Raw genomic sequence first — 24470 nt, 5'->3', positions numbered from 1 at the left:
TAAGCTTTTTATATAAATGGTCATTGCACAGACATTGACGTTTCTCAATGTTTGCTCTGTTCTACTTGCAGTACACCAAAACATTTGAATTGATAATTTTTTTATTTGCATTTTGCACATAGCATGTTATGTGATAGCTGTGGGCAAGGAGAATATGTTTTTATTCACTTTTAATGTTTACACACTTCAAAAAGTTTTTATCAGAATGGTTTGCAATGTGCATTTTACTCTAGCTACATTATTTGAATCTGGCGAGCTTAATCTACAATGTTTACATTGTTCTGTAGACAAAATCTAAACCCCAATAGATCATTTAGATTTTATTAATGCCAATTTTAATGTTATTGGCTTATTGCACTTACTTGACAGATTTCATTCATTCATTTTCCTTTGTCTTAGTCCCTGATTCATCAGGGGTCACCACAGTGGAATGAACCACCACTTACTTGACATATTTATATATATTTTTAACTTTAGGTGGTTTGTGTAATGCGTTTTATGTTTGGTAAAATAATTTGCGTCCTTAATGATTTTACAACTAATTACACTTATGTCCCAATAGATGGATTTAGAGGTTTTTGCAAAAAAGCACAAGTGGATTTAGCTGTTTTTGACACAAAAGAAAATCTACCTTGTTAAAAACCAAAGAATTGTCTAAAGTGACATTTGTGGAAAAAAAGCTATTTTATTTACCATCTAAAAACCTTATCATTACCTATAAAATTATACTGCTGAACCTAATCAGAGGAGCCTGCTAGAAAATGCTCATTTATAAGAAAAGAGGTCTGATAGATTTAGAGGGTTTTATATATATAAACACTTAGCCCTAAACATTTTCGTAATTAGACTAAAATTGTAACTAAATATATAAAAACTAAATAGAAATGTTAACAGCATCTAAATTCAACTTCAAAAAAACCAACTAAACTAAACAGAAATATATAGCAAATTTAAATACTAATTTAAACTCAAATATAAAAATACAATAACCTTAGCCATACACTCTCTTTATTATTTCGATTTGTCAGCGTTTGGACACTTGTGAGAAGAATACAAGAGTACGATAAACCGGTTTTGTTTTTATGTGTTTGCTCAGCGCACACAGGCATGATTAGGCATCCTGGGTTGTGTTTTTAAATGCTTAGCTATTAATGATGTAATATTATATGTAATCTGAGAGGGGAAAGGTTGTCATACCCCTTGTGAAATGGTTGACCCTTATTTGCTTATAAGATATTTGTTTGACATAAGAGCGTCAAGCTGATGATGCATTATACATTTTGAAAATGTGTTAATGCAGCCCACATTGAGGTGTCAGAGACCACTTTTCCACAGAAACCTAATGTAACCTGTTCACATACGATTCATGACCTTTAATTAACTTTAACTTCTTTTAGATGTTTCATTGATAGTTGTTTAGAAAGTTGGTAGAAAGTTTAATTAAAATTCAATATTGTTGGTAGGATTTTTATAAGATCCCGTAATTCTGAAAATTCAGCTTTGTCTTGACAGGAGAAATTTACAATTTGAAATACATTAAAGATGCCATAGAATGAAAATATGCATTTGCCTAGGCGTAGCTGAATAATAAGAGGTCAGTACATGAAAATTATGAGGATTAAAGACTTACCCCCGATTCACACGGGGCTTCAGGGTCAATGCATGACAAAGGGCGTGTCTGAAGTTGGGGCTGACATGGTCGCCATAGCAGTGTCAGCCAATTAAATTAGTCCGCAATCGACTAATGTCTGAGCTGGGGTTTTTGCATAAAGTGATCTGATTTGCTGACGCTTCCGTTGTCAATTGAAAAGTTGAGAATTTCCCAACTTCTGCAGCAAGCAACGCCACTGAAGCTGTGCCGACGGACCCACAATGCAGTTCGGTAATGCCTGACGTCACCCATTCGAAGTGAATAGAAAGCATTGTCGCTGACGCTTTGTGGGAATGGGCCGTTAAACTTTGTTCTAATAATCATATACAATTATTAATAAAATAATAATAATATTGAAATCATCATTGTCATTTAACCACACATATTTGGCTATTATTTTTGTACATTCTATTCCAAATAAATATAATTATTAAACAAAATGTACTTTTTGTTTGATTTTTAATAGTTTAAATTGCAGTAGCATTTCACAGCATTTCTGTTTTACTTTAATTACTGATCAAATAGTAATTACTGACAAAAAAAAAAAATTCCAGCGTAAAAGTTTCAATTTGTCCTCTGCAATTCTCAGTCAAGGTGATAAACTGGCTTTCATAGAGATGGTGAACACAGGTCCCATTTTTATGTGCCAGGAAGTGAGTTTTTGACATCTTGTGACAGAGAAATTTGCGTATGTGGGCAAGCTGTCGATTTGTGTCAGGGCTTTCTGTCAAACCTCTTTTGAAAAAAGGAACAAGTCAAATTCTTAGAATTGTATTTCAGTGAGAGGAAATGCCAGTTTTGCCTGAGATCGATGCCATGAACACAGTCTCTGAAGTAAAATATTGTCATCTGCAATTTCTGCATTTTGACATTCATTTGTCTGTATTGATGAGCTGGGACAGTGCTGCGATATTAAAGTAGATTGACATGTGTTTTACATTTGTCAGTATAATATGTCACTGCTCGTGTTTGGTTCAGTCGTGAGGTGTGGCTTGACATCGCCATCTTGGCTCTGAACTAAAAGACTTCTTTCATGATTAGACTGACACTGGACTGATGTTTATATACAGATATGCGAGTTACTTTGTTTGGCTGCTGTCACTGCTGAACAGAGTGACTCTCTACTTCATTTCATCCCGTTATCTCATCTCTCGTTACAAAGGAGAATAAAGAGCATCTTTTGCTGTCTGATGTTTGCAATGCACTTATTAAATTCGTATTATGTATTCGTTAATTACAGAAGCATACTTTGTAAAGTATTTGAGAGGAAGAAAAAAGCTGTAAAGATGATTTTAGTTTATTTCTTGTTTTTTTAATGTAGCCCTGGTCGTCATTGTTGAGAAACTGGAACAGCCTGGCAGTGACTCATCCTGGGTACATGGCCTTTCTAACCTATGATGAAGTCAAAGCTCGTCTGCAAAAATTCATCCACAAGCCTGGCAGGTAATACAAACGCCTCATTTCAATTTATCCATGCACACGTTCCTGTTACAGGGCTCGTTCACAAAAAAAATCCATATATATAGTGATTTAGATAATGACTCCAAACCGAAATAATCATTTTTTACTTTATTTTATGGGGGGATGGGGGGTCTACTTTTTACATTTATTTTATTTTATTTATTTATTTTGTGTTTAATTAAGATATAAATTGTTAAATCATTTTCATTATTTTCAATTTTTTTATATTTTATTTTCATTTTGGATTGTATTTTATTTATCTAAATACATCTATAAATTAAAAAAAGGTTGTACAAGTCTTCTAGCAAGAGCTAATTTCTAAACGTTTTTGGGGCATGAACTATTCATTTAATCACAGCATGCGTCTTATCGTCTTGGCCTTCAGTGTTTTTCATTCAAGCGTGTTCATCATCCTTGTCACAGCAGCATTATCTGTGACTCTTACACAAACAGTGACATGAGTTTCATGGGACAATGCACTGTCAGTCGCTCGAATCCCCCCTCTGAGAGTCCCAAAGGACAGCTTGGTACCTTCCATCAATAGATGTATTGTAAAAGTACCATTATGTCACACTCTCTCTCTCTGATTGCAAAGAAAAGCAATCATATGACCACTTCTAATACATTGAGAGGCATTTCTCAGCGATGGCTGGATCTGACACGGCTAGATTTTCTTGTATTCTCTCTTTATGTCGTAAGTGTGTTGTAATGTCACGTTTTGCTGGTTTGTCCTGGTTACAGCTATATCTTCAGACTGAGCTGTACAAGGCTCGGACAGTGGGCTATCGGTTACGTCACGGCTGATGGAAACATCTTGCAGACCATTCCTCATAACAAACCCCTCTTCCAGGCCCTCATCGATGGATTTAGGGAAGGATTGTAAGTTGACACTGTCTAAAGCTTTTACATCCATTCAAGCATGTCAATGTGTAATGAAGCTTAAGTCACACTTCACCTTCCTCTGATCATCCATGTAAATAAACAGACTGTTTGCCCCTGTTTAGCTACCTTTTTCCAGATGGACGCACTCAAAACCCAGACCTCACAGGACTGTGTGAACCTTCACCTCAAGACCATATCAAAGTCACACAGGTCTGTTGATGTTTTTATTTTTTTCTGTCAGCCACCTAAATTTGGCACAGACTGTACAATTGACCTTTTAAGCTGTGCAGCGTAACCTTTTCTGTGAATGCATGCATGTTTGTTTACTGCAGGCTGTTATGCCATATAAAATATGAAAAATTTGTTCATACAAGGTAGGGCATGGGTGTATTTGTGTATACTCACAGTAAAACATTGTGGCGTTTTTTTTTTAGAATAAAATTATTTTATTTTTACTTGTGCGGTCAAAAAAGGAAAGATTCTCTCAAGGAATAATGAGTTTTCAAATCAAATGAAACCGTTTTGGACTGCATTTCCAAAATGCTTTGGATTTGATGGTTGAAATCTCATGTGTAGTGTTGATGCTAAGTGTTAATGTACCAAAAGAACATGCATTAGTTTAAATGTAGCCTTAGATCATCTGTGTAACCCTATATGTCATCTCTTACAGGAGCAATATGAGCTGTACTGTGAGATGGGCTCTACCTTCCAGCTGTGTAAGATCTGTGCTGAGAATGACAAGGATGTGAAGATCGAGCCCTGCGGACACCTCATGTGCACTTCCTGTCTCACAGCCTGGCAGGTAAACCTGAAGAACCTTCAGCTGTCTATCTAATTAGATCCACATAACTGAATCTTACTTTGTTACTTTTCTCACTCTTTTTAGGAGTCAGAAGGCCAAGGCTGCCCATTCTGTCGCTGTGAAATTAAGGGTACCGAGCCCATTGTCGTTGACCCCTTCGATCCCAAGGATCCCAACAGCGCCGCCTCCTATGGAGGCTGCAGGGGCATGTTTGGGGCCGAGGGAGCCCCTTCACCCAGCTACGACGATGATGATGATGACCGTTTAGAGGACTCTCCTTTCATGATTAGCAAGCTGGTCGGCTCTAAAGTGAGAATAACTTTCACCTTTTTGCTAAACCTGCAAAAATGTGACCGCTTCCACACCTCTGTCTCCAAGCTCTGTCGCCCTTCTCAATAAATATTATTTTTAATTAATTTGAGGCTGCTGTTTTGAAGTTTAATATAGAAATTAACCCAAATCCAAACCAAACTAAATCTTCCCACATACACTTGACCAGATTGCGGTAAAGGCTCTGAATTTCTGGCAGGAGTATTTAGCATCAGTGGAGCTGTGTGCTGAATGGTGTGGTTTGTTTCAGGTGGAGAGGCCGCCCTCGCCGATGTCAATCACCCCTCAGCCTGTCGTTCCTCCAGTACCTCCTCGGCTGGATCTGCTTCCTCTCAGACCCACCAACCCTCCAGGGGCCTCAAGTCCAGGGGCCACATCCAAGGTACATGCACTAGCGGGGAATGTTTAGTCAAGTTTTTTTCACCTTCTGTACCTCAAGTTGAAACCTATTATGCTTTTTTTTAATGCATCAAAAGGTAATGATGTTCAGATGCTACAGGAGTTTTTCCTAACTGGTTTATCTCATTCCAGGCCCCTTCCCATCACAAAGACAAGCCATTACCGCTGCCACCAACTCTAAGGGACCTGCCACCTCCACCTCCACCAGACCGTCCACACCCAGCCGGAGCAGACAACCGTCTCCCAAGACGTCCCCTTCCCAGTACACCCGGAGAATCATCTCGGGACAAACTGCCCCCGGCCCCTCCTAACCGCAACATGCCAGACTGGAACTCCCGGCCCGTACCCAAAGCCCCATCACAGCCACCAGCAAGCGGAGACACCCGTGGATCTCGAGAGCTTTCAAACAGGCACTCTCTGCCTCTCCAACTGCCCTCTACTCTCGATTCCAGAACAGAAGCCCCCAGAAACAACGGCCCTCCCAGCCTCGACCACCAGCTGGTGAGGACATTTGTGCCATATTTACACCTTGACAGAAGCAGAAACTGAATATTTATCTAACTTTCACATGCTTTATGTGCAGAGTTTTGGATCATCAAATCCTGGGTCGGATTATGATAGTCCAAAAGTGAAGCCGTCTGCCTCGGCTAATGCCATCTATTCCTTGGCAATACGGTAAGTGCCCCAGAGTCTAAATAAAACTGCACGATACATGGGTGCATGTGTCCACCAATTTTTCATCGTACTTTCATGAAAAAAGAATCTCTGATGGTGATTGAATGTGCTTTGGAGGCACAGTGTTCAACTAAACCCTTGGTGATTTAAATGTTCCTCCAAGCATTATGATTATCATTTTTATATTTTTGTAGACCAGAGATGAAAGAATAGAGTGCACGCCACATCTACGAGACTAATGGCACAGAGGAACATTCATTCAATCATTTTCTTTTCAGCTTAGTCCCTTTTATTAGTCTGGCGTCACCACAGCGGAATGCCAACTTATCCAGTATATGTTTTACGCAGCGGATGCCCTTCCAGCTGCAACCCATCACTGGGAAACATCCATACGCACTCATTCACACACATACACTATGGACAATTTAGCTTACCCAATTTACCTATACCACATGTCTTTGGACTTGTGGGGGAAACCTGAGCACCCAGAGGAAACCCACACGAACACTGGGAGAACTTGCAAACTCCACACAGAAATGCCAACTGACCCAGCTGAGACTCAAACCAGCGACCTTCTTGCTGTGAGGTGATTGTGCCACCCACTGTGCCACTGTGACGCCACACAGAGGAACAGTATTGGGGTTTTTTTTGCAATCGATAAACATCCATCCTGGTTTTAAGAAAAGCTTGTACATTTACAGCAAAGTTTGATTGAACTCCACCTCAAGCTAATTAATATATACAGATCATTATTGTGCATTATTAATCATGTTGTACTCAAAATGTTTTGTTTTCTGCGTGAGCAGGGCTGTTTTTTTTTTCCTTTTTTTTAGTATATCAGAATTGTGAATTTTTTCAATTAAATACGAATTTTTTATTCTTCAATGCAATAAAATTAGAGTGTATGTTTCCCCAAATCACAGCAAAAATATTTTAAAATATAGTCCTTAGTACGGTGGCCGAGAGAGCTTAACACGCTCCAATTTAAGAAAGCACATGCAATTACAAAAAACACCAGCCAATAAAGAAACGACCTTCATCAATTTGACAGCACACGTGTTGCAAATTGGTCACAACACAAATAAGTGAAGAAACGCGCAGCAAATTGGTCACAGCACAAACAAGTGAAGAAACGCGCAGCAAATTGGTCACAACAATTGCAAATATCCACATAACACAACGGAAATGTTTTTAGGGGACCCAAAAACATGACGGACCCTGCTGAGATATGGATGTGTTATTATGCCGTGACTGTTGCTCAGTGAAGTGATTGATGGTCTTTGAAAGGAGAGTTGTTTTTCGTTTATTTTAATATCTTGATTACGCGACATAGCAACACATCCATTTCTCAGCAGGGTCCGTCATGTTTTTGGTTCCCCTAGAAACATTTCCGTTGTGTTATGTGGATATTTGCAAGTGTTGTGACCAATTTGCTGCGCGTTTCTTCACTTGTTTGTGTTGTGACCAATTTGCATCAAGTGTGCTGTCAAATTGGTGAAGATCGTTTCTTAATTTGCTGGTGTTCCTTGTAATTGCATGTGCTTTCTTAAATTGCAGCACGTTAAGCTCTCTCGGTCACTGTACTTTAGGGATGTAATGATTCACTGTGAGCCGGTTGAAAATCAGTTCAAATATGTGACTATTCAAACCGGTAGAAATGTTCAACAAATTGCAATACATTTTTTGAACAGAATAGGGCGCTGTGTTTACAGGTGCAAACACTCTTTACCTGCACGTCAGTGACTGTAATGAGTGCACTAGACAAGGCACAGACTGTGTGCAAATACTGCGAAAAGACGTTTACTTGCACTAACAGAACAGCGAATATGATGCAGCACATAAACCGTCAGCGCAATGGAAAACTACCATCACAGACATCTATACACCAAAATCCATTAATAAGCCAAAGCATGTGGAGCGGAGGATTTGCAGCTCCGCTTGCTCCAACGAGTGCTACGGAGATCACACAGAGCATCAGTGTTTTCATAGCAAAAGTGTGAAGTGTTTTTCAGACTAAAAGAGAAAATTGTGCTGTAACAGAACAACAGGTATTAGATTATTTTTACCCTCTCCTTTTTAAATTAGTTTATGCATATTTTAATAATTTGCTTATTATTATTGTATATTTAAAATGTTCAATATTCTCTTCTTAAGTGTATTACACTAATATTAATACTAGTTAATTATACAAGTAATATTAATTATTCACCTTTATAATCACGTTCAGCTCCTGTCTCTATCCTACTATATAATTGGTAATTTTATAATCCATATTTTATGCCAGTGGCCAGTCCCTAGGAGAAGAGGGGGCTATTGACCACCTCTGTACACACTGCTCTCTGGTTTAGGAAAGGCTTTCCTCTCCACACCAGCCATCTCAGTCCCCAGTGAAAGAGTTTTTCATCAGCATTGCCAGAAAACATAGATATTCTGATATTTCTTTTTAAAACTGTCAAATCCCAGCACAGTCACCGTTTTAGCATGTTTATATTAATGAGTCTTCTTTAATTTGTATTGTTCATTTTTTATTTGAAATAAGTTTTAAATTTGTAATGTAGCTGCACAGTCAAAGTGTTAGTTTGCTTAAATTAAGGAGTCTTGTTTAATTTGATTTATTGTTTTTTTTATTAGGAATTTGTTTTAAAATAGCAATTTTGTTCTTGCAGAAAATATTTTATTTTGTAAAAAATTTAAAATAAAAATTAAGGGCTCTTGTTCACCTTAAATTAGTTTCAAGAAATTTTGGTAAATCGTGGCAAAATTGTATCGTGAATCACATCGCATCGGGAGTCAGGTGAATCATTGCATCCCTAATAGTCTTATTGAATGTAAAAAACGTTAGAAATGCAATCTTGACTGGACTCGAATTTTTTATTTTCTCACGCTTCAATTTGGGTAAAGAGTTGAAATGTAGTAAAGTCTATTCTTCAGCCAACCACATTCTCTAGCAGTCTGTTTTCCACACCGGTCCAGGCAATGTCGTTTTGTTGTCATCAGCTCAGTTTTTCGAGCCGCATGGATGGCCATGTACAGTTATGAGGTGAATGAGCCTGACCCAACTGAGCCTGGGTTCTCTCAAGGTTTTTTCCTTCACTTTCGTCAATAGGTGAAGTTTGTTTTTTGCCACTGTCTTGCTTGGTTTGAGATTTGTGGAGCTGCGCATCGATGGATTTGCTATTCAGTGTTTGGACTTTCAGCAGTGAAAATTAAACCACTCTGAACTGAACTGAACTGAACTTCATCTCTGAAAACTGGACTGACACCGTTTCAATCTACTAGAACTTCTATGTTAAGCTGCTTTGACACAATCTACATTGTAGAAGCGCTATAGAAATAATGACAATTCAAAGACAATGAATTGAATTGAATATTTAACTTGCTCATCTGCTATTCAGTATACTTTAAAAGCTGCAGGGCCTTGATTCTGTGCGTGAGTTGAAGCTCAATGCAAAAAAAAGAAGTATGAGCAAATTTGTGGTCTCCACCCCCCACCCCCACCCCCCCCCCCCTTTCCAAGTTGTTCAATTCTGAAAGGATGGTTTGAGCAGTGTACATTTTCATATCAGCTACAAAGCTGTCAGTAAAATGAGCAGGCACAAATTTATGTTGACACTTCCTCCTCCTGTGCTGACAGGCCTGTCGCAGCAGCGAGAACACAGACAGAGGAGGAAACCAATGAGAACGACGAGGAGTCTGAGTACATGACTCCATCTTCTCGACCAGTGCTGCCCTCTGCTGCAGGGGAGGTTGTGCCCAGACCACCTCCACCACTCTCACTCAGTCCCAGGTAAACTAAACTGACAGCACAGAGCTTTAAAACACTCTGAATCGGTCAGTGCACTGAATCTTGCTGTTTATGTCCCTAGAAGTATGCTCAATGAATTGGAGTCAGAAAGTCCACAGATGTATGAAGCCATGTACAACATCCAAGCACAGGCCCTCACAGCTTCTGCACCACAGGCCAGAGACTCAGGTACTGTGAAGTGTGAAGCTTTTTTTCTGCATTCAGGCAGTCCGCCGGTTTGGATTAAAGGTGTAATGTGTTTTTGGCCTTGTTTAGATTACTCCGAATTGCCTCCTTTGACTTGCTCTAATGGCCCGCGGGATCCTGTCGGTGCATATGCTGAGGAGGAAGAGGAGAACAGCTATGACTATCCCAAACCTCATCTGTCTGCAGCCCTAGCCCGACGCACTCTTTCAGATGCTAACTCGCCATCCTCATCCTCAGCCTTCAGCCGCCTCTCCTTAGACAGTGATCTTGGAGCAGCTGCAAGTAAGTCAAACCCAGGATTATTTCTCTGTTTGAAGGTTTTGGATCAACTCTTTGGTTGTTTTTTACAGTATAGACATTCATGGCATTTTTTAATTCCTAGCTATTTTCTATTAATTGTAGTTACTTTAAAGGCCCCATTATACTTAAAAAGAGGTTATTCTTGCACGTCAAAATTTTGAAGTTATTTTTTCTCTTAGCCATGGGTAATCCGTTTTTAATAATTAACTCTAATGCGTAGTTTACTTTGATTTGTTTGAATGAAAATCACTCAATAACATAACATTTATTATAACAATAGCTCTTTCATTTATAACGCATGCGATGCTTCCCTCTGAGCTGCTGTAGTTTCTTCCACATTTGCCATAGAAAGACACAAACAAGCATGGCAGCAAGCAGGGCAGAACTATGAAAAATGTTGCACTCCATGAAATGGTAAAACATGGCAGCACAAGCACTCCTGCTAAAAAAACGGCGGTCATAAACCGTGGCTCTCAAGTCTCAGGCATTCACTGTGAGATGCATGCATTTGAACCTGCAGCCACACCTTGTATTTCTCACGGTGAGAAGTTATCACTGTGAGAACTTGATCCGGTATTTACAATTAATGGACTAGACATGCATATGAAGGGAACTGTTGCCCATCTGATTTTGCTGTTTCTGGGTAAATTACATGACCCAGCCCTAAAGACATTCATTATGAGGTAAATATCAGCACTGTTACAACTTGTCAACAGTCTGCCAGATGCAAATAAAAACAATCAAATGTAACCCACTGACCTAGAACTGAAATTTTCTAAAATTGTTTAATTTATATTATTTTTATTTTATTAGTCTTGTAAACAATATTAAATAGATCGTGATAAATTTGATCTTTAAATGACATGATAAATGTTCTTAAGGGAGGGTTTTTCCTTTAGCAACCTGTAATTATATTATTTTGATAAGCTTAAGCTAATTATATAGTTTACCAGCAACTCTCACATGGTCACCCACTGAAGCTAAGCAGGGCTGTGCCCAGTCAGTACCTAAATGGGGGACCACATGGGAAAGCTAGGTTGCTGCCGGGAGTGGTGTTAGTGGGACCAGCAGGGGGCGCTCAACATGCAGTCTGTGTGGGTCCTAATGCCCTAGTATATTGATGTGGACTCTATACTGCTCAGTGAGCGCTGTCTTTCCATTGAGACGTTAAACCGAGGTCCTGACTCTCTGTGGTCATTAAAAATCCCAGGATGTCCTTTGAAAAAGAGTAGGGGTTTAACCCCGGCATCCTGGCCAAATTTGCCCACAGGTCTCTGTCAATCATGGCCTCATAACCATCCCCATATGATAATTGTCTTCTCTCCTCTTTTTTAATAAGTGAATAAAATTTTTTAAATCATAAATAGATTTTTTTGCTATATTGGCCAGTCTTATGTGTTTGTCATGAGTCAATGTTAGCTCTAAGGTGTTTAGGAGTATAAACAAACTCCCCCCTAAAATTTGCTTTGGTAAGCTGTAAAAACCAAAAAAAAACTTCATTTGGCCAGATTTTGTTCGAATTGACATTTCAGTTTGTTCTTTAGTTTAGTTTGAAGTATAGCAGGGCCTTAACAAGGAAATGGTATCTGCATGCAGAACAGTACTGTAAAATAAGGTGCTTTCAGTTTTTAACAATTTTAAAAAGCAATGTTTTTCACAAGTCCACCCCCCCCCCCCCCATTTTGTATATTTTATAATATTTCTGAAAAGTATCAAATGTGATCAATTCACCAGCGCAACAACTTTTTTTCTGCAACAATGCAACTTTGCGTACCTTCTAGTCAAGTGTAATTTGTTGTCCTGTAGTATTTAAATTTTTATCATAATTACATTATTTACAGTATATATGTTTGTTTCTTTATTTAACCAGATAAAAACTCATTAAGATCAAGATCTCATTTACAAGGGTGACCTGGCCAAGAGGTCCGCAACACATGGCTTATGAAAAAAATCAATAAAAAGATGATATAAAAATACAGTTTAGTTATTCAGCTATACCACATTACCGTATGTTAAAAACGCATACATTGACAAATGGACTGTTGTTGTTTGTTTTAAAGGATAGAAGTGATTTACTTGGGATGAGCTCAGACATTTTTAGTTCAGACTGAAGAGGATTCCAGGACGAGGGGGCGGCATGACTAAAGGCTCGTTTCCCCATTTCGGTTCAAACCCAGGGAACAGACAAATGATAAGTTTCACTTGAACGTAGGCTATACTGGCTTTTTGACCTACTGTATGAAGAAGGGAACATGGGTATAAAGGCACCAGACTCAGTCATTCAGTCAGTCAAGTTATTCAGTGGGTGTACCTTACATTTAGAGAAGGCCACTCACCTTTGGCATACAGTTCACAATGGTGAGTTAGTCTACAACAGCCTGTAACAAACCTCAGAGAGCTGTAATAAAAAGAGTTTAAAGGCTGAAGACATTTGGTTGAGGCATTCATATATAAAACATCACCAAAGTCAAGTAATAATACAAATGTTGCAGACACCAAATGATTACGAGCTTCAAGAGAAAAGCAGGATTCATTTCAATAATAAAACCCAGGCTTAACTCTCAATTTGTGAACCAAATTTGCGTGTGCTTTGAAGGAAAGCTCCAGTATTTAGTATTTTATCCACCAGTACAGTATTTTATATTTTATATTTAGATTTTATCCACTATCATTTCCCATTTTTTAAATAGTATGTAGGCATAATTTAGGTTTATCTACAAAACTATTAAGACCCTTTTTTCAATCACAAGGAAACATGAAGGTTGTTATCGTTAAGCTATTGTGTGATTTTTAAATTGTATTCAGTGTGTGTAATATATATATATATATATACATAGACATATTCACACACACACACACAGACCAAATATAGTGCTGTATCACTTCCGCTTTCCACCTTTATTTATTTTAGATCACATCTCAACCCCATGAGAGTGTTATGGCTTCCACTGCGCTGCAATATGATCATTGTCTCAGACATCAGTGTACATACAGGCACTATTTTTATTCTGAATTGTATTTTCAGCTGTCCTGGACCCCTCCGAAGCCCCCGAGCGGCCTCCTAAGCCATTGCCTCGTCGCATCAACTCGGATCGCAGACCCAGTCCGGTTCCCCCCGGGGCAAGTCCAGGCCCCAGCCAGCAGATCAGCAGTGAGATCGAGCACCTCTTGAGCCAGGGATACTCCCATCAGGACATCCAAAAAGCCCTAATGATTGCACAGAACAATATTGAAATGGCCAAGAACATCCTGAGGGAGTTTGTGTCCATCCCTTCTACTGCACATATCTTAACATAGCGAAACTTCTCCGAGCACCCAGTCGCAGCCCAGGCCACGCTCGCCTCGTATTCGTCTTGGACTTCAGAAGGGAGTGGCGTGACCCTGCACTCTTGCTCTAGCGATGGCAAGAGCTCTGTTTCTCCGTAACGCTTCTCGGATTCTCTGTCCTCCTTCGTGCGCACGGAAGAGCGAGGGGTTTGTTGCGGCCGCTTCTTCAGCCTGAAGCCAACGCATGTCCCCTGAGGCTTAACAAAGACAAAAAAAAAGACAAATACATGTATGTGTTTATATATGGTTTAATATATAAATCAGAATATTGGTTATAGTTAATATATACACATGTATGTTGGAGAGGCACAGGGTTAGCTGCAGACATCAGGGTGTGTGAAGTATTAGGCCTCAGAGTTGGGATAGCTAAAGGGAGTTCAGTAAACAGCAGACTGCAGCATTTTCTGGCGTGAAAAATGGCCTTTACTTGTGTTGCTTCGGTACATTTTGTTATTGAGTGTGTGATTTTTCTTTTTTGGTCTGTCTAGTAGCATGTCGGTCCCCTCAGCGCAGTTACCAGTTTTAGAAAAAACGCTCAGCCCAAAGTGACCCGTTCTCCGCTTGACCTTGACCTCCAGGGTACTGTGGGATTATTATTATTTTTTTAATTCTTTTTAAGAGCGTGGTGGCTGGCTGGCATCGGAATTGGGCTCTCCGTCAGCCTTGTTACATCTGTGTAGCATTACTGTAACTGTACTGTAATTCACTTCCCAAATGTTTTAGGACAGCCAGTCCTTCAAAGTTTCCAATCGGAATGCGCTGATAAAGGGTACACGCGTCTGATGTCAGGGGGCACGTAACCTGTTTGCTCTAATCTGAATGTGTCATTAGTATGATGGTCTCCGACAGACTTTTGTGAAGTAGCGTGTTTACTAAAGATAGTGTTCTCTAACAGATTACGGTGTGAGTGGTTGGAGACAAAGTGAAACTGCTTAGTACAACAACAACAACAACAAAAAAAAGAAGTATTTGCTTATAAAGGTCCATGGCCTGGCCAAGTTTCTGTATTCGGTGGGGACTGAAATCACTCTTGGGGAGGTTCGGACTTGTGTATGAAGCTGTTCATCTTAGAAACCATTTAATTTGATCACCTTAATATATTGTTATTATTAATGTTATTATTATTTGATTTATTGTTATTAATACAGAAGTGCTTTACTGCTGCTATTATTGTTAGTGCTAAACAATTAAGCCTTAAATGTACATTTGTGAATACTGTGTTTAACCCATTTTAAAGTGACAGTATCGGTTGTGTGTGATTTGGTAATGTAGCATACTTGAAATCAGAAGCAACTTGCGCAGGTGTGAGCCCAGCTGATTTATTTTTCTCTGTGTGTATATGTGTGTGTGTTTGTTTGTGTGCGTGAACATGGGATGTCTGTTGTCATCCAGGTACGTTGCATTTTTGCTTGAAATACTTGCGTTGTCATAGAAATGGTGAAATGCATCTTGAGGCTCATCGCAGAAGGCCTTATTTCTGTTCTTACGTTGTCCTGCGAGGCTTTGGTGTTTACCTGTCACCGATTGGAATGATCTTTTAGCGACAGCCCTCTTCAAGCCATGATCGCAGTGCCCATAGTCCGCCTGCTGTTAGGGAGAAGGTGCATCCTGATCTCCCCTTTGTACTCAGGAATACCGTACATTACAACAGAATCTACATTAGTGACTACAGCCAGTGCAAGACTCTCATGCTCAGGGTGAGGAATAACGCAAGACTACTAAAGTCTCTCTTAATGACTCGTTGTTTCCCAATAGGGTTCTTAAAGATGGACAGTTCACTCAAAAATGAAATGAGTTATTTATTTGCCTTCAGAGATATACTGTAGGTGACTAATTTTTAAGTGGAAGATGAAAGATTTAAGCTGAAACGGTGGTTGATGGGAGACTAAATGCTAGCACTTTAAAGGGATAGTCCACCCAAAAATGAAATTTACTCACCCTGAAGATGTTCGAATAAACAACAGATTGAATAAAAAAGTTTGAATGAAGATTGAATGAAAGTTGAAAACCAGTAACCATTGACTTCCATAGAAGAAAATATAAATACTATGAAAGTTAATGTTCACAGTGTTCAACTTTTTTTGTTCAATAGAGGAAAAAAGGTTTGAAAGAAGTAATTGATGACAGAATATACATTTTGAGTGAACTATCCCTCCTTTAAGTGTCAAAAACATACAGTTTATACAGGCATAACAAAATTAATACAAATCCTGACCACACAGTGAAGAAGCTCGTGCTCCAAACTATTTGATTTCACTCAGGACTTCTGAGAATGAGAATTATTAACGGTTATGTTGTAAATAATGTTTATGCGTAGACCAATTCTTTTGCTTCATAAGTCCTTGGCTTGCATTTTAAACAATCACCAATGGGGGAAAAAAAAGTCACCTACATCCTGAATGGCCTGAAGATGATGTATATAAACGTAGATTTTATTTATTTGTTTTGGTGAACTATCCCTTTATTTCACAGGTCTCAAACTCGGTTCCTGGAGGGCCGCAGCTCTGCATGGTTTTGCACCAACCCTATCAAACACAGCTGATCCAAATAATTGAGGTGTTCAAAACAGTCATAACCAGCTTCATTAGTGGGATCAGCTGTGTTTGATCAGGGTTGGAGTAAAACTGTGCAGTGCTGCGGCCCTCCAGGAATTGACTTTGAGATGCTCTATATAGTATAGTTCGCACCAAAATTGTAAATGGTATCATTGACTCGCTCTCATGTCTTTCTGAACTCATTTCCCCTGTGGAAATAGTTTGTTTGGCAATGGGGTCCAAAAATAAATAGATTCCCTACATGGATAAAATATAGTCTGGAAATCGATCTCAAATTAAAGTCATACTAGTTTTGGATGACATGAGCATAAACAAATGATGCACTTTTAAAAAAAAAAACTTGAGTGAACTTTAATATTTCAAGCCGTTGTCTGTTATTGCACCAGCACATCTGAATGCACTAGTAACTCCATTAAAGTGAGTCTGGAGGAGTCACGATTGTTGTCGCGTGGCCCAGTTTTAGTCTCTACTAGCCCCTAGTGTTCTTGAGAGTGTTGCACCGGGATTGCAGGTACTTCCACGTCTCAGTCTTGTAGGTACACGAATAACCTTGAGAGCTTACGATACGTCGAGCTGTTTATTTAACAGTGTTAACTCTCGGTTTTGTAGTTACTGTTGCCTTGAAGCATATGATGGTTTAATACTTGTTTTTGCTTCTTCTTTGTTTGTTTTTTACTGCACCATATGAAGTCTAGAGATGAGAAGGTTATACACTTTTGTTTTTTTAACCATTTTGTTCGTTTTACTGTACTACTATTGTGTGATGGACGCGTGTGAGTTTGTACAATATTTTGGCACAGCGTACCAATTTGTGCTATGATACTGTCACTTTAAAATCAACGTGTGTAAAGTTACTTATACATAGAATACATGGAAACGGCAATGTTTTGTTTCATTTTTGCATTCCTGTACATGTCAGAATTTTATTTTTGTTTACTGATGTGAATATTACTGTGAGCAGTGCCATATGTTTAGAAATGTCCGTAATTTTGTTCTGCAACCCAGATGAAAAAAAGGCCTTGTTTAGTGTAAAGAGTGAACGAAATCCCTCACGAACTCTTTGGGAAACGTTTCCATCGTCGCTTCTGTTGGCTTTGGTCAGTGACATCATGGTGAATCTCTGTCTGTTTACTGGAATGTCTCGAATCAGACCACAAGAGGGAGCTCTCTCCTCATTTTGCCATAACTTGCCTGAGTGTTTCAGGGTTTCTTTTTGTGCTAATTCTCATATCACTTTGGAAGTATGCACAGCGCTATACTGTTAATTAAAACAATAGAACAAACCTCATGGCCTCCGTGTCGTCATTAAGGGTTTGCTTAGAACATCTGCAAGTCCCCTACTTTTTATGCCCCTATTATGTTATAAGTTATTAAAATAGCAGGTTTTCTTAATATAATACTATAAACATATAGCTATGGAACAATATTAAGAGACAATTTTAAATTCTCTTGATTTACTTGGTATGGGTTTAAATTTAAAAAACAAAAGTATTATTATTTTTTTCCAAATGTCAATTAGTCATTTAGAAGTTTTTTATTATTATTATTATTATTTTTTTTTTGTGTGTGTGTGTGAATAATTGAATAGTGGTTATTCCACCAAATATTGATTTCACAACTCTTGAACTTTAAACATTGATGTTGTGTTTAAAAATAATTGCAACAATGACAAGATATATCCTTAGTAGTTTACAGAATAAAAATCTGAAAATCTAATTTACACAAACACGACTGTAAATGCAACACCACTTTTTCCACAATTTTTAAAAAAGATCCAGGGTTTTCCAATAAATAGAAAAAATGTAAAAGTGATTTGTACACCGTAAAAAGAAATTCTTGCTACCTTAATTTTTTTTAGTTGAATCAAATAAACATTTGTATTCATCTCAACTTATATCAATACATCTGACTAAAAATATTAAGTTAAGCTTTGCATAACTTAGTTGAAATCATCATCAACTGATATCATCAACTTTTGTCGTTCTTTTCTACAGTGTAGTAAAACTAGTTTTAGTGATACAAAAATGTAATCGATATGCAAATAAAATTTCATACGGTTCAAAAATGTACTATAATCTGTTTTTTTCACCTTCCTCTGACCATTTTTTTTTTTCTGAACATTTTCTTGGGAATTTGTATCACTTTAACTACTTGGCTGCTTTTCTTCAATGACATCATTCTCCAGGATTGTTCTTTTCAGTGGGAAAGTGACTACATAAACACCAGCAATTATTGGTAATGGGTGAAATGGAAGTACCAGAACTTCCCCAAAACACATTTTTGAAGTCTGGTATGTCTTTTTATAGACATATTTAACTATGTGCTTCTGTTGTAATTCCCACAGTTCAGAGGCTTCACTTCTAAACTTAACACCTAAATGAATGAGGCACAAGTTTCAGAAAACTTTAGTCAAACCACATGATGCTAATTGGCAGCTGACAGCAGTAAATTGCCATCCATGTAGTTCTAAGAAAATCCAAAAATTCAACTGAAAAACAAGTTGAGAGCATTAAACAGGATGGCACTTTGACTCCTTTAACACGTGTCCACTTCAACTGCTGTTTTAATGACATCAAAATGTTGGCTGTGGGAATGTGATCTTGCATATTTGCTTGTTGCACAGAAAAGATTGAGTACATCTGTATACTTTGTCCTCTGTGTTGTTCTGTTAGACCTTTCTTCTCTTACTGAATGCACTCATCAACAAACAACTGCAAAAAGGAAATCATTTTATGCCTAGAAGCACTAAACCACAAACCAGCCAGGACCACATGCCTACTTTTGGTGAAAAGTTCATTAATTATTCACAGAGGTGTAAAGTACCTGAGTAATTTTGCTTTATTACTGTACTTGTGTCTTTGTACTTGAGTGCAACTAAAAATTTAAAACTTTTATTTCATTACATTTTTTTTTTAAAGTTATTTTTGAAAAAAAGTTCTGAATTAAGTTTTACGAGGTGCATTAATGGACAAATGCTGCCTCCAGGTGGGATTCCTTCAGGAGTCCTGCACACTCCCTATAAGATTCCTGCAAGAATACTATAGATGTTCCCCATTGGAGACCTGCAGGAGTTCTTCATGTTCCCTGTATGAATTCTGTAGGAGTCCTTCATGTTCCCTGTAGGAGTCCTGCATATTCCCTGTAGGAATTCTGCATATTTCCTGCATGTTCCCAGTGTGTTTTATGTCTAAACATTGTAGCATTAAAAAAGCATGTTAAAAACAAACGTAACAGTCTATGGATTAGTCAGGTTAAATATATTGAATTTAAAGCGTTAGTTCACCCAAATAGTTCAACCGCTCCAGAATGTCATGAATGGTTGATGCGGTCATCGATGAGTCCTAGCCGGTGTCCTCCCTGAATCTGCACCCTCTCCACGATGGATGCTCAACTGCCCTCTGAATGATCCACAATCTGGATTATCTACGAAAATCTATTTTTGGCCAAAAATTTGCTGCTTTGGCAAATTCTACATTGTAAAAAAACACTTAAAAAATAAAAATTAAATAAAGGAGTAAAAGTAATAATGTGGTAAATTATTCTGCTTCTTTATACATTTTTATACATTAATTATACAAATAAATTATACATTTTTTCTTCAGAAGACCTCAGTGTATCTTCAGGAACCATGGGTATTCATTTTGTTTTGCATGTATATATAGTTGGTCAGAATTATTAGCCCCCCAGTACATTTTTCCCCCAATTTCTGTTTAACGTAGAAATTTTTTTTCCACACATTTCTAAACATAATAGTTTTAATATCTCATCTCTAATAACTGATTTATTTTATCTTTGCCATGACGACAGTAAATAATATTTGACTAGATATTTAAGACACTTCTACACAGCTTAAAGAGACATTTAAAGGCTTAACTAGGTTAATTAGGTTAACTAGGCAGGTTAGGGTAACTAGGCAAGTTATTGTATAATGATGGTTTGTTCTGTAGACAGTCAGAAAAAATATATAACTTAAGGGGGCTAATAATTTTGACCATAAAATGGTGTTAAAAAAAAATGTAAAACTGCTTTTATTCTAGCCATAATATTAAAAAATATTATCAGACATACTGTGAAAATTTCCGTGCTCTGTTTAACATCATTTGGAGAGTATTTTAAAAACAAATTCAAAGGGGGTTTATAATTCTGAGCTCAACTCTAGATTTTTTTGTATTTAAATAGTTTTTTTTTTTTTACTCTAGTCATTCACCATTCATCACATCTTCAGCTAGTTTTTATGTTTTACTGAAAGTTGCAGCAAAACAATGTATAATAATAAAAAGAAAAATGGGTGAATTGTCCTTTAAGATAGATGAAGACAAAGCCTATGAGTAGAGGTATAGTCTTTAGTGCAGTGGGCATTGTCAAGCATACCCATATTCACAATTGGCCCTCATTTTTTACCCATTCAAGTGCGCTCACACACACAATTTGAGTGATGAGTGAAAACACACATGAACACACTGTGAGTAGCTACAGTATATTTATTACCACTGTACTAATATTCCTCGCAGACTGAAATAAACTCCAGTTTTTTTATTTTTATTAACCATAATAAATAAGCCAAAACAGCGACAATATTAAGGCTTGAGTAAACCCACAATTTTAATAGAAATTCAAAGACAATTCAAAAACAAGCATTAATAAAAATGCCACAGACATCAAACAAAAATGCAAAGGAAATGTAACAAGAGGTTCAGTGTGAAGAGTTGTTGTTTAGAGCTTGTGGCTCTGCTTTAGTTACAGTACATGGTACATACTGCCAAGATTAAGACACCTTCCTCAATACAACTTTAACATCTTCCAAATGTGAACTGGGAAAAAAATATAGAATATAATATAAACAGAGTTTTGGCCACAAAAAAAAAGTATAAAAAAATAATTAGTTTTATTCTAAATTTGTTGAATAATTCAACGTGCATTTGAATATTTCCTCTAAAATGAAAAAATGAGAAGGTTGGTCGTGTAATTGTTTATTATTTACATTCAGTGCAAGTTGAGGACAGCAGATCACGAAAGTAAAACAAAACAAAGCTGAGCTCTACAGGATGCTTGCGTTTCTCTCAGGCCGGGACATTTTGAACTTAGACTTTGGCATTAAAGTTACTCCCTCTGCTGTCACAGTGAACATGAGAAATTTCATTTTAAATAGATCATCAAAATAAAACTCAGAGGCATGACATGAACCCAACATTTTGCTTACATATTTGGGGAAAAAGGTCAGTCGTGTCAGAGAATTTCCCTGGCTAATTTGTTTGTACAGATTGATTTGATTTATTTTAATTGATTTGCCCTCAAGCTTTATCACTGGGCAGTTTCAGCGCTGATCCAGATGAACGTTTACAGTGGTAAAGACAGTGTTGGTGATACAGTGCATGGACTATGATGTGAAAGCAGGTTCAGAACAGACACAATGACAGCATGTAGCAAATTATGACTCTTCGGCACTTGTTGAATGCCCCTCAACAAAGGCACTTGCGTTATCATAAAGATATTCAAGCACGACCTTTCAAATGTTGTCTCAGGCATTTTAAATAGCTAAATATATATACAATATTTCATATAATATATATGTACACATTTGAATACTTGAGCGGAGTCATTCTTTCATTGATTTTTCACCCAAAAATAAAAATTCTGTCATCATTTACACTCCACGTGCTTGAGTTTATCGTTTCAGTTCAGAACTATACTTTCAAAACACTATGTTGGAAATCACTAGCCATCAACTTCCATGGTATTTGCTTTTCCTACTATGAATGTCTACTGGTTTCCAACATTCTTCTGTTCAACAGAAGAAATAAACCTTGAGGGTGAGTAAATGGTGAGTAAATATCCAATTTTGGGTGAACTATACCTTTCAGAACTGTATGGAGTCAGATTATAGCAAGTCTAATAGAAAACATGGGAAGACAAGAGTAGAACTGAGTGGGAATCCAAGAAAAGGGGAAATTGAGGTCTTTCTGCACTCATATTGGGATTCACCCTGAGACGGAGCACTCTAGGACAACATGTCCATGTCGCTTTTAGTCTTTGACATTGTTTGAAAGAAAATACGAGGTTTTCATGGCACAGTGAGTGTCTGCCGAATAAATCATGGGTCTTTGGATTGGATTTGAGTTCAGAGGACTGCAGAAGAGCTAATAATGTGAATGTGTTCAGAAGTTATGACCTATTCAGTTGGTGACTTTTTGTCTCCGTTGACTCCCTGTAGAAGAACAGCCTCTTCAGATTTACCGCTCTTCATCTCCATCACAATATCATCCTTACTCTCCTTTTGCTTCATGCTGCAGAAAGAAAAGCAACAGATGAGATGATGATGTTTTGTTTAAAGAGTGTGTGCAAACATACAAACATATACTGTACATTACATATTTCCTGCAGTATTTTACTTCAGCTTAGTCCCTTATTATCACGGGTGGCCACAGCGGAATGAACCACCAACTATTCCAGCAAATGTTTTACGCAGCGGATACCCTTTCGGCTGCAACCCAGTACTGGGAAGCACCCATACACTCTCGCATTCACTCACACACACACACACACACACTCCGGCTGATTTTGTTTTCCCAATTAACCTATAATGCATGTCTTTGGAGGAAACTCATGCTAATATGAGGACAACATGCAAACTCCACACAGAAATGCCAACTGGCCTAGCCGGGACTCGAACCAGCAACATTCTTGCTGCAAGGCGACAGTGCTAGCCACTGAGCATTTATAAAGATGTCATTATTCATTCATTTTTCTTTGGCTTAGTCCCTTTATTCATCAGAGGTCGCCACAGCAGAATGAACCGCCAACTTATCCAGCATATGTTTTACACAGCAGATTCCCTTCCAGCTGCAACCCAGTACTATAAAACATCAATACACTCTCATTCACACACATACTCTACGGACAATTTAGTTCATCTAATTCACCTATAACGCATGTCTTTGGGGGAAACCGGAGCACCCTGGGGAAACCCACATGAACACAGGGAGAACATGAAAACTCCACACAGAAATGCCAACTGGCCCAGCCGAGGCTCGAACCAGCGAACTTCTTGGTGTGTGGTGACAGTGCTGACCACCGAGCAACCAGTATAATTTCAGTTGATTATGAAGATGGTATTATATTAGAAATAAAAAATGTTCACATACAAGTCCTTCTTTCCCGATCTTCCACAGGGCAGCTTTCCCTTCTTGTAGAGGAAGTAGAGCACGCTGCCCAGTATGGCTATGAGGAGCAGACAGATGATGAGGACTGCAATGATCACTCCACTGCCACCTGCAGGACGAGGAGAGAAACACACAGAGGAAAAGCTCACACGTGAGGCCTGAAAGACAGATACACTGAGGGAAACTTTTCTACGTATCTGACTAAAATACACCGGTTAAAAGTTTGGGGTCATTTTTTTAATTATTAATTTTATTTAATAATTTCAATAAAATTATTCTGTTCATCATAGCAGCATTTATTAAATGTAAAAAAAATGTTAAATTGTTAAATATTTATTAAATATTTATTTATTACTCATTGCATGTAGTTTCAAATGAAGTTATTACTCCAGTATTTTTCTTTTATTACCATTACCAATAATAATAATAATAATAATAATAATAATAATTAATATTAGTGATTTCTGAAGGATCATGTGACTCTGAAGACTGGAGTAATGAAGCTGGAGATGAAGAGCAGTAAATCTGAAGAGGCTGTTCTTCTACAGGGAGTCAACAGAGACAAAAAGTCACCCACTGAATAGCTGAAACATCTTTAAAATCACAGGAATAAATTATTAAATGTAATGATAAACTACTTTTGAGCAGTTATTTTTATAGTGTAATAACATTTCAAAATAGTACACTTTGTACTGTATTTTTGATGAAATAAATGCAGCATTGGTAAGCAGGATAAGCTTATTTTAAAACATTTAAAAATCCTACTGACCCCAAACTTTTGATGGGTAGTGTATATATTTGAAAGGAGCTGTCAGTAAAGTGTGTTCTGAGTATGCTAGGCAAGGAAATGCAGTGCTGATGCGTGATTTATTTTATGTGATAATAGCATTCAAGTTTCATTCATTCAGTCTTTTTTCTTAGCAGGGCAGAAGTAAAC

General features: G+C 37.8%; 2 protein-coding genes across 4 annotated transcripts in view; one reads left to right on the top strand and one right to left on the bottom strand.

Moving 5' to 3' along the window:
* The window catches only part of cbl (Cbl proto-oncogene, E3 ubiquitin protein ligase), a 52404-nt gene extending 34748 nt beyond the window's left edge, over positions 1 to 17656 (top strand). Inside the window, exons 5-16 of one of the 2 annotated variants that reach the window (XM_056473250.1) lie at positions 2973 to 3094; positions 3854 to 3991; positions 4117 to 4204; positions 4665 to 4796; positions 4881 to 5105; positions 5377 to 5508; positions 5658 to 6026; positions 6109 to 6200; positions 9835 to 9987; positions 10070 to 10173; positions 10261 to 10473; positions 13517 to 17656. In XM_056473250.1, coding sequence (XP_056329225.1) covers positions 2973 to 3094; positions 3854 to 3991; positions 4117 to 4204; positions 4665 to 4796; positions 4881 to 5105; positions 5377 to 5508; positions 5658 to 6026; positions 6109 to 6200; positions 9835 to 9987; positions 10070 to 10173; positions 10261 to 10473; positions 13517 to 13788 — 2040 coding nt within the window. In that variant the 3' untranslated portion in view covers positions 13789 to 17656. Of the gene's footprint in view, positions 1 to 2972; positions 3095 to 3853; positions 3992 to 4116; positions 4205 to 4664; positions 4797 to 4880; positions 5106 to 5376; positions 5509 to 5657; positions 6027 to 6108; positions 6201 to 9834; positions 9988 to 10066; positions 10174 to 10260; positions 10474 to 13516 lie in introns of both variants that reach the window. The other variant, XM_056473249.1, reaches the window with a different exon arrangement.
* A 3294-nt stretch (positions 17657 to 20950) lies between these two features.
* Positions 20951 to 24470, bottom strand: part of mcamb (melanoma cell adhesion molecule b) — a 63075-nt gene continuing 59555 nt past the window's right edge. For both annotated transcript variants that reach the window (XM_056473657.1, XM_056473658.1), the window contains 2 exons: positions 23516 to 23642; positions 20951 to 22657 (listed from right to left, as the gene is read on the bottom strand). In XM_056473657.1, the coding sequence (XP_056329632.1) occupies positions 22543 to 22657; positions 23516 to 23642 (242 nt within the window). In that variant the 3' untranslated portion in view covers positions 20951 to 22542. The remainder of the gene's footprint in view (positions 22658 to 23515; positions 23643 to 24470) is intronic.

The sequence above is a fragment of the Danio aesculapii genome, chromosome 15 (assembly GCF_903798145.1).
Source record: "Danio aesculapii chromosome 15, fDanAes4.1, whole genome shotgun sequence".
Lineage (NCBI taxonomy): Eukaryota > Metazoa > Chordata > Actinopteri > Cypriniformes > Danionidae > Danio > Danio aesculapii.
Note: the sequence above shows the minus strand (reverse complement) of the source record. Positions and strands in the feature narration are given on the sequence as shown.